Here is an 11,953-nt window from a genome sequence, read left to right as displayed (position 1 = left end):
TTAAAATTAATATACATACTTCTGTTAATTGATGAGGTGACATTTTAAAAAGAAGACCTGGAACTTCATAACTTGCTTCATCGCCTCTAAATTCAACCATTTGATCTGGTGACAATATTCCAAGACTGTCAGTGCATTCAAATGGAAATTCTGTTTTAAGAATATCTAAATCCCAATTTTCCAAAGTAGATGTACAGCCATCATCAGACATGAGTTCAGCTTCGGTTTTGTCATCAACAACATTTTGACACTCGGATATACGTACCAAGTGTGCCAAGACAAACAATGCACATTGATCACGACAAGAAAAATATCTTACTCCGCATATAGATCCATCACAAACTCCGTGTCCACTATCAACTTCTACTCCACACCAATCACCAGGACCCAACACAGTTTTACCAAAATACCTAAGAATGCCGGTTTTTGAATGTCTCGTTAATTCAACATAACTTCCAACATCTTTTTCAGACACTGTGGTACGACTAGTTGATTTAAAAAGTGATGATGGGCGAGTGGGTGGATGTACTTTATTTTCAGTATTGCTAAAAAGTCCAAACAGCATTGATGGAGACGAAGTTCGATAAGAACCATCAAGATGCGAACGGACTTTACTTGAAATATTAGAAAATCGAGATCTTAGTTGATTAGAATGCAGTACAGGTATCTTGCTTTCTCCTGGAGCCTAGAACATAAATAAATATAATCATTAGTATAAAAATATTAAATAAGAGTAAAAACTAATATTTATAACATACATGAGTAAAATACTCAGTAGATATTATAATATGTGTCTAGTGAATATTTAATATGTTTAGGTTATATAAACTACATTTCTTGATCACTTTAAATTAATTGTTATATTTTAAACACCCTGTTCACTATTATATAGCTTAGTTATATTATAATAGGTATTAATTAATTAAAATATGTAAAATTCATAATTAGAACATAGAAAATTAAAAATACAAAACATCATTAATACTTCTAATTTCCATGCAAAAACATTAAATTTACAAAATTATATATACATAATAAAAATTCTAAATATTTTTAAAACTTTTATATGTGTATCAAATCTTTTAAGTTTGCCTGCCTATGAGTTATGACTTGGGGAATAATAATTCTTTATATTATGTGCTCGAATAATCATGTTTATTGTTAGATTATGCTTTGAATTATTTGTTTAATAACAAACTAGAATTAAATTGTTAAGCAGGTATGATCGTTTTTATTTTTATTTTTATTTTTTGTTGGATAGAATATACATATTTATGTAGAACACAGAGGAGCAAGCAGGAACTACACTGTCTGCAAACACTGTGCCCTATACAAGTGAACAATCCCATTTAGTTGTTAACAGGTGCAGTCACTTCCTCTACATTTTTATTTTTTATATCATAACCATGACAACTGTTTCAATAATTTGATTGTCTTTTATATAAAACTAAAATGTAATAATATTATAACAAATAATTTTATTTGAACAATTAAATCAAGAATTAAATTATATCTTAAATTCACATAATAATATTAAAATATTAGACAAATGCATCATATGCTTGTATAATATAATATAATATAATATAATAATAGTATATAATATAATATAAGTGTATCTATAATAATTTCATTAGCCAATATCTGCAATAAATACCTACTTAAAATACTTTTTTATTTTTTTTTATTCAAACTAAAAATTATAGAAAATTATAAACATTTGATTAGTTGTCTAATATTATATTATGATTTAAAAAATGTGAATAATTGGAAATTTAGAATTTGAAAATTAAATAAAGATTACATTAATACATTTAAAACTAAACAGTTATTAGAATTCTTTTAACAATTGATACTCATTAAATACAATAGTTTAAACCTAACATTTAAAGCTTTAGTTTTTGAGATTAAGTTAATGTAGGTACCTTTACTCTAAAACCAAAATGTCATGAAATATTTACTTTGCCGGATTTCTAGTACCAGAAATAGATTATAGTACTCGATTATGGACATTTTAGCACTATGAAACTAATTTGTGTTTTTATAATATTATTACATGGCTAGAACCCAAAAAATTATTGGCTACATTTTTTGCCGACCTATTTTTTCAGGGCATAGGCTTCAACAATTGAGAGCATAATTTAAAATTATTCACAACAATTGATACCCAACAATAGGTATACACAAACAACTGCCAATCCCAAATGCATATACACTAACTACCTACCTACTTTTACATAAACAAATTATTATTGGCCTGAGAGAAAAAGTCCAGTAAGACAAAAACAAATACCATATCATAAGAAAAAACACAATCAATTTTTCTAACTTATTATGGAACATATTAGATAATATGCATAAAAGGAAAAATATTAATAATAAAATAAAAACAATTGAATATATTTTAATAACATTAAATTATGCTGATTTATTAAATCTTAAATGTATTAAGATATAATTTTTTTCAGATGATTAAAATTTAAAATTGTATTGTAAATATAGTTTAATTTTAATATGTTAATAGTTATAAACGTATAACTTATTATTAATTTTTTTTTTCATGTAAACCTATATCATGAAATATTTTAATTAAAATATGAATATGATTAGATATATATAAGAAATAAACCATAATATAATAATATTCTTTATTTTAGAATAATTTTCAGTGATAAAATGAAACATAATAACAATGTATCATCTAGATAGATGTATTAGAAAGTAGTACATGAACAATCCACCAAATACAAGAATCATTTATATGTACGTACAGTGTACAGAGCCTAGTTTACTTTCATTTTGTACATTTTCTAAATAATACAATTGTAAAATAAAATTGTAATCATTTTTTTTTTTTTACACAGTGTATAATTTAAGTAGGCACATAGTTGATTATTAATTACTTTAAAATACGTTTATATAATACCTAAGTAATTAAGGTTTCCAGTAGTCTTCTTAACAACAACTTGGTACCAAGGTTGGTGTTTAAAACATGTTCAAGAATTTCGATAGATTTATTCATAAATGATTAAGAAATAGATAGTGTTTATATAGTTAATACTTATAGCTAATAAGTAATAAATATTTAAAACAATTTAAAAAAAAACATTTTCGAAGGACACATAGATAGTATATCTTGTGTCCATTACATTTATTATTTAATTTTCGGAATTTACCATTTATTCACTTACAATGTCAAACATATTTTTATTAATTTTTGCTTAATAATTAAATAATAGTCAATGGAATCAAATGTCTATTACGAATTTATAACTGATGTTGGCTAACATTTTTTTATTGAGTAGGTAACTTGTGTTTAATATAAAAATGACGAACTTATTATGACTTTGCCGATTCTAATATATAATAAGTACTTATAATAAATTAATATTAGTTACCAATTACAAGAGGTAAATTATTTCCCTTATAATTTCACTACACTAATATGAGTATATTGAATTTTTTTTCTTATTAGTAAGATTTACATTTTTATTTGAAAATTTAGAAATAATTATTTTTATAGAGTATATTATATAGGTGTATCAAAATAAATAGTAAAGGTATTGTTTTGTTTTATGTTAGGTCTTTGTATTGAACACAGCTAGCCGACCCCAAACTTCCCAAGAAGACCTTGGAATGTCCCCAACAACGAACCGTGCAAGCGTAACATTATTATACATCGGCGAACCGTGATGTTTTTTTTATTAGGTATAATGGTATCTACACCATTATGTAGTAGGTATACAGCATAGTACTGACTACTGACGTACTGTAATAATGTATATAGTTTGAACAAGCTAAGAAAAATAAAGATTAAACATCAATCACAATAGAAGCAAGTCATTTTGAACATCAAGAAACTGAGAAAGATAATCTATTGAAGTTTTCAACAGAAGTTGAGGGCAAAATAATTTTTAAATTAACATTTCTTATAAACTCGAAATACTATATTATTATATGCTTTGAAATACTTCGCATAAGTTTTTAACACTTGACAAAAAAATAATCGTCTGTAAAAACAGTTTGTTTTACACGGAAACGTGTATGAATAAGAATAGGTAATTGAAGAAAACAAATTTCAATTTTAATCATGCCAAAACATTTTATTTGTTTTCTACATAAAAAGTAAAAACAGAATGTGATATATTTTTTAATTTCGGTAATGACTTATTGCAATACCTAATGATTACGTTTTATTACAAATCGCATCACACACACCGTACCTAGTCAGGTGACGCCCAATTAAAATTGAAAGGATAAAACATCATTGATGCATATCAATGGGACTAGTTTTCGAGTGAAATAAACATTGTACCTATAACACGTCATAATAATATTATATGATGTGTACGTGTATCACCTCAGGAACTGAATAAATTAAAGCTAAATACTATAATACAATGCAAAATAATAAGTTGTAGTATTATGTAAATGTCTGATATACCTGTGTGGCTGTGTGCACCATACAGTCGCAAAACAGTATGGAAGTATGCCAAAATAAAAATACTAATTATCAACGTATATAACAACCATTTACACTATAACATATGGCTTTTAAAATACGGTCTAAATGTTTACAAAACCTACGCGGTTCGGGAACACAGAAATTAAATTTCATGGGTGTGAATCTCTCAAATTCATTCAAATAACATCTAAAAATATATACAAAACTAAAAAATACATTTTGTACAAGCTATTATAAATTATATTAAGAAAAAAATTTAGATATTCCATTATGATACTTTCAAACAAATTTATTTCACCAAAATTTTAGTGTCATTACCTACATATTTAATCAATATACGAATTTGCTTATAAATAAAATATTTAAAATTTAAATTAACTACTTTCATAGAATACAATAGCTACTTTAATATTATTAGGTAGTTTAATCGATTTGTTAAGATTCTTTATAAAATACAAATAGGGATCACGATAAAAAATAATAGGTATTATAATACAGAAAATTAAATATTAAAAAAGCAAGGCTATGATTGAGTAAATCCAATTTGGCTAAGAATCGTATTTCAAATTCGAAAATTATCTCTTCAAAGTTAAAATAATAATGTACTACTTTTCTATAATGATATGAAAGAAGGACTAAGGAATTTTTAATTCTTATTATAAAAGCACCATCAAATTAAAAAATATATATATCTTATTTAAATATTTTATTGTACACAATTATTACTTAATGTATAAACTATAATGAAAATTAACAGCAGTTTAAAATCTATACAAATTTAAAGAAAAAATAGTCTTAAACAAGTTGGACTTAATCATTTTAAACTACATTCAATATACAATAACACAATATATTCTATTTATATTCAGCAAGAATCATTACACTAAATAGGCCGAATATTTTACAGTTATATTTTACAACCAAAGTCTTTGTGCATGTTCAATGAAGGAGCAAACGTCAAATAGCCTCTTTATTCATTTTATAACGCATTGAAACAATTTACTAAACAGAATGTTTTTAATGAGCTACCGACCAATTGTCATAAACTAATATACCAGAGTATATAGTCATTAATATTAATTGGTTTTAAGTTTAATTGTATTTGTTTTATGCTTTAGCCACAATATTATTTTACTAAATGTATTTACAACAATTTTACGTTTATATTGTTATTAAATATTATTTAAATAATACATGATGCTACAATATTCTATAGAATATATATAGGTCAATAGTATATGCATATTGCATACATAAAATGCATAATTTGCCTTAAATTTTTTATCCTAAATATTTAAACAATTTTTTATTCAAATTTCATATTTTAATAATCGACTTAATAATGGACCAAGCAAAGCATTAGTTAGATTATAATTGTAACAGAGTACCTACACGGTTACATGTGTTGTACAATAATAATTTTACCTATATCTTAATGACTAAATAAAATTGTATACTCAAATAAATGTTGAGAAAACGATAAGAAGACAAAGTTTAAACTGCATAAACAATTTAACGTTATATCAGTATTATAAAAATACCTAAATATTATACCGAACTATTTATTGTTAATTGACAATGTATCATAAAGCTAAGAAATATACAGGAAATATACGTTCGTTAACAACAAATTAGTTTATACTCGTAAGTTATACTACTTGGTACTTACAATACTCAAAATAAAGAATCTTCAAATAGATACTTAAATAATTAGAAATCTAATAGGTACTGTGTTCTAAGAACTGTGATACAAAACAAAATAATCAAGCTTAAATTTGTTATTATTCTTTTGAAAATAAATAATAATTTTAATATGAATTCTAGATAAACAGGTACCATAGTAAATAGTTGATTTTAGTAATCAAATAATAAATATTTGATTTCAGAACTTTACACCGATGAGTATTTGTAATCTATTGTAATCTTCTTTAAAGTATAATACCAACATGCATTTAGTATAAGTGTGAAAATTAAATTAAATTAAAATCAACCTTTACAACAATAGATTAGTATTTTTACATGTATATAAATATATTGTAAAATTATAAACAGCTACCCTTATATCTAATGTCTAAATTAAAAAAAAAGAAAAATTATTGTTTTAGTCCATCCATTCATCGTAAAAATTTAAGAGACTTGAAACCTAAGACATCCGTATTTTTTTATTTGAATGATTTAGTCGTCATTGTTATTTGTGTTGTTTAACACTTCGTCATATTTATGTCATTTAATATTGTAATATCTCTTATTGAAACTATTATTGTTTTATACGTAACTACTACATATTTATTATTTAATCTGATATTCTGATTTTAAGATGTACCTACCTATTATTAAATATTTTACCGCGAGGATTTTGCAATGCTCTACTAAATGTTCTATTTTCAACCTATAATCTAAGAATTTATGATAACTAATTACTAATTATTATTAAATTTAGCACAACGGAAATCCGAAATTGTAATATGCACCTACGAAATTTTTACATAGATTGTTAACTTTGAATTCAATGAACAAATAAAAAATGTAATTTATATCTATACAAATTTAAAATAGTAACAAGAATATTTACAACTAAACTATTTAAATTAGCTTAACATATTAAAGCTGTTAATTATGTCAATCTTACATTTTCATTTAAATACTCTCAAGAGTTATTTAGTTTGTATAGTTGTATATCTAATGCTAATCCTTAATATTATTAAAATAATAATAATAACATAATTATTACATTATTTATAAAATAAGATGTGACTCAATAACAAATAACTCAATTCTATGAACAAAACATTAAGGCAAATATAAATTAATAGCCTGTATTATAAATTCAACTATCAATGAGTATCGTGACGACAATTGGAAATACAATTTTAAATTGTACGTACACAGTATACTGTTACGGAGGGATTTTTTTTTAACAAGAAATAGTTGAAACCTTACACAAATATTTCAATAATTTGGTATATTTTAAAATACAAAAATCAAAAAATTAAAGTTAAAGTTTCAGTGTCTTGCGTAGGTAATAATTCACGTCATAGATTTATAGGACGCTTAAAATGTATCACTTTTTTAATCATTCTGCACTACCTTATTTTTCAATTAGGTATTATAGTTTAATTAAAAATAATAAACTTATTTTATCTACAGTCCACAGGTAAAATACGTATATTATAATAATACATTGATTTTATAATATTTGTTTTAAATATAATATATAATATGAAATCATAAATGTAAACATTTAACGGCTTCACCTTCCTTTACCTTAAATATGAAACTTAAATTAATCAAGAACATTGATAAAAAAAAATGTATTTAATTCCAGCCGGGCTTATCAGAATAAAATTCAAGCAAGTACTAAATTGGCATAATATAGTTCAGGTGAACGTAAATTAAAATGATTTCACAGTTAATTCGGAGAATGTAATTAATAATATAGAACACAACTCAAGGTATATTATTAAATGTTATACAATATATAATAGCATATATTATTAAAATTATCTTTAAGGTTAACTCGAAAAAAAATCAATAATTTTGTAATATGCATAAAAAGTAGTAAAGTATACCTAATTAATTTGTTAGTTACCTTAAAAAAATATCTATTAATTTGATTACATCTTTCAAATATATGTTTGAAAATAATATTAATATAAAAACTAATGATTTGAGAAACTTTTTACAACGAGCGAATAAAATATCTACTGTCAATATAATAGCGTATTACCCATATAATATTATATTTAATAGGGATAAAATTCTTATGAATTGACTGTGAAAATAATTTTTAAATTTGAAATATACACGTATAAGTTGATCAACAGCAGAGGTAGTAAACCATTGTATTTTGAAAAACGATTTTAGATTGACCAACTATATAATAACCATAAAGGATAATTTTAGACCCTGAATTTGAATAAAAAAAAATTAATACGTAAACAATTCAGAAATAATACAACTATCAATTCAATTGATCTCGAGTCTGCAAAAATAATTACTTGTATCAAAATTAGTATCATGTGAAATATTAAATTATAATATTGCGTGAAATATAATAAACTAGTTTTAAGAATATTACGTAAAATATATAGTAAATACGTTTTATTTACAAATGTATTAATAAGTAATTAAATGCATAATTGTTGAACTAATTGTACCTAACCAACATTACAATAAGATAAAATAATAAAATAACTCAAGTCTTAATTTAAGTTTTCAAAAAAAAAGAAAAATTACATTTTCTAAAACCGAATATTGATTATATTAGCTTATACATATTTTCAACTTAAATTATATTAATTTAATGAAAAAAAGATTTAAAGTAACTATTGTTTTTTTTAAATGGGTTAACAATGCGACGTTTTTACCAACCTATTTATTAAGAAATAGCTTAAAAGTAAGCTACTATCTACATTATTATTACCTCGATTATTGCATATTTGTATCAGTATAATGTATCATACCGAAGACTTGTTGCATGGTCCAAGATCGCATAACTTTTTACGATACTTATTCATAGTTCATACTTATTATTAATATAAATCAATTCAATTAATGTTATTATTTCTTATATTGCAATTAATAATGAATACGCAATTCTTTATTAACAATATATTCATTGAAATACCGAAATACCTAATAATAATATAATAATTCAAGTAATAAAAAAATAAATAAATAAGTGAACACAAAAACTTAAATAGGTATACTACCTAATGATGTATTTATTATTCAACACAATATTATATATTATGTTATAAATCAATTAAATCTTGTAGACTAGTTACGTAACAATTACGTGAGATCTCACTTACCTATTAGTATCAACATTCAACACTACCAACATCCAACAAAATATAGGTCTATACTTATACATCTTGATACGTAAATAGAGTAAAAAAATAATAAAAATATGTAAACCTTTTCAGTATTTGCATGTATTATAACACTCAAAAATTATTTATATCTATATTTATTATTTTTAACCATAATATAGGTAAATATTACATATTATTTATACTGTTTATTAGGTTGGAAAATTGTTAAAAATTAGTAACCTAACGTAAAGCAACGATTTTCATTACTTCCAAAAGCCTTAACATATTTTAAACAAAAAAACAGCACCTACATTTTTGTAACATCACAGGAACCTAGATGTCCTAAATAGGAATAATACCTACTACAAACTGTCAATTCGCAAACGCAGATATTCAAACATCGAGGATTCACCTGAGTAAATAAATAGGGTAGACCGTAACGTTTGAACGCTTTGAACTGTTGGTTTTGTGTTACAGGTAAACATACTCGTGTATAGATTATAATGATGTGATAATATAAAACACATACGTGTTGTTCAAAATTTTAAAATAGGTCGTTTCAATGGTAAACATGAATATTAACCAAGTATATTATACCAATACTTATCTCAAAAAAAAAAAAAAAAAAAGCAATAGCTTTATAATATATTAGTACGTTGTGCAATTATAGACGATGGCACAAACTACAAGCCGTGTATCATTCTATTATTATTATGAGTACCAGAGTACCTATTGACAATTAGTATCACGTTAAAAAAAACGTACCTACTATATTATGTCTATGTGTGACAATTATATACTGTTGGATATCTCTACACCCATTATACAACAGTACGTATTATTATTATTATCATCGTTCGTAAATTATATATTGGGAAATGGCTGGTTGGGCGAGCTCTCTATCAAGGTTATCATCACCGACAAAAATACGATTCACACAATATATCCGATAAAATTGGTAAAATTTAGATTCCAGTATAGAAAAACCGAAACGAACTGTTTTGTTTCAAATGTTTCGATAAGACGTAGAGTGGCATTATAGAGACCTAGAATGCGATCGGAAATTATATTTTTACACCGCAATTGATGTTTTTTGATCCGTATTGACATTCGATAATAGCCACCATCCGCGTGTATTCATGTTTAAGTTATCAATTATTAATAACAATATTATGTTATTATCGTCCGCCCGATTCCGCAAATCCGTACATTACAACGATCTGTAGGTAACAGTAATAGCTTCGTCGAACAAATGCAGCACGCGGGTTCGAACCATCGTCCGCAGAAAACGCTTATTTCCTAGAACCGCGCGAAAAATCCACAGCGTTCCTGTTTCCAGAGGTGAGGCGCCTCCACCGGGAGTTACACTGCACAATAGCCACTAGACGAGCTACTCGAACACTCGAAGGCATTTCCGCACGGGCCGGCACTAACGCCGCCGCCACAACGAATCCATACGCGCGGAAAACCGCACGCGGACGGCGGACACCTGACCCGAATATTATGTAAAAATAGACGACAGCACGTCGAGCATATACCTACTGAAATTACACGATTTTGTCGTCATCGTCGTCGTCCGATACGCGCGAGAAACGATAACAATACACGTAATGTTATGATTATTATGTGTCGAGACAATCGTTCGTTATTTTATACGTTTATTATCATAATGGGTATTATATTTTGTCACGGCGTCGCGTTGTAAGTCGGACGCGATTTCCGAAAACAATGGGACGTACGGACGCAATTGTTGTGTTATTATTTTGTGTGTCCCTCTCCCATAAAACCAATTTTTATCACGACTAATATTATTATTTATTGTTCTTCAGTTTTCTTACCTTGGCCATTTCGCCGAGACTGTGCGGCGAGGCGATTGTACGCGAACTACGACGACTGCTGCAGGTGTCTCCGCTGCGGGTTACCGCGTTGGAAAACGGTGAAAATCGCGCACATACAAAAAAATCCTGTAAACGACGAAACGGAAAGGAAAAACAAATAATCAGATATCTTAGCAAATATCGTCCAAATATACGGCGACCAGCGAGCCGCGAGAAATGTTTTATTATAACTTCGGAACGAAAAACAAAATCCGCAAACGGGATAGTGGGGAGGGTGTTTTGCGTTAGTTGTTCTTAGGCAGTGGCGGCGGCGGCGGCGGCGGCGACGACGGATCAAACAACGACAATCGACGCTGACACGGACGGCGGTGGACTGAGGGCGGTCGCGTCGTGCTGCGTCCGTCGTAGTCGTTGCAGGAGTGAACGGCAGCGGGGTGGGGCGGTTCGGCGGCGGCGCGCTCGTTCGGCGATCAATACAACGGCGGCGGCGATGTTAGCGCGCGTCGAGCGTGTGCGTCTATGTACCTTTACGTATTGTTATTATTATAGGATAACATTATTTTTCCCGTTTTTCGCGCAACTCTTCCCGCCAATATAATAGTAATAATAATGATCGTCATAGATCGCGCCCCGAACACAATCTGGACTCAGCGCTCCGGACGGACAACAACCGGTAGCCGGCAGATCCTTTTCTTTTTTTCCCGGTTCACGTCTTAAACCTTTCCTAGAGACGGACGCAATTCACGTACCTTACGTACCTATAATACGTATTAATAGTATAATATATTATAATTTATAACTGATGGAGTCGACAAGACGTACTCCGTCAACGT

At 27.3% G+C, this 11,953-nt stretch overlaps 1 protein-coding gene across 2 annotated transcripts in view; it reads right to left on the bottom strand.

The window, feature by feature from the left end:
- Window positions 1–11,522, bottom strand: part of LOC132919241 (uncharacterized) — a 38,754-nt gene extending 27,232 nt beyond the window's left edge. The window contains exons 1-2 of one of the 2 annotated variants that reach the window (XM_060980644.1): window positions 11,121–11,522; window positions 20–685 (exon numbers count right to left, since the gene is read on the bottom strand). In XM_060980644.1, coding sequence (XP_060836627.1) covers window positions 20–685; window positions 11,121–11,129 — 675 coding nt within the window. In that variant the 5' untranslated portion in view covers window positions 11,130–11,522. The remainder of the gene's footprint in view (window positions 1–19; window positions 686–11,120) is intronic. The other variant, XM_060980645.1, reaches the window with a different exon arrangement.
- Between the last annotated feature and the right edge of the window lie 431 nt (window positions 11,523–11,953).

Source organism: Rhopalosiphum padi, chromosome 2, assembly GCF_020882245.1.
Source record: "Rhopalosiphum padi isolate XX-2018 chromosome 2, ASM2088224v1, whole genome shotgun sequence".
NCBI classification, from domain to species: Eukaryota; Metazoa; Arthropoda; class Insecta; order Hemiptera; family Aphididae; genus Rhopalosiphum; species Rhopalosiphum padi.
Note: the sequence above shows the minus strand (reverse complement) of the source record. Positions and strands in the feature narration are given on the sequence as shown.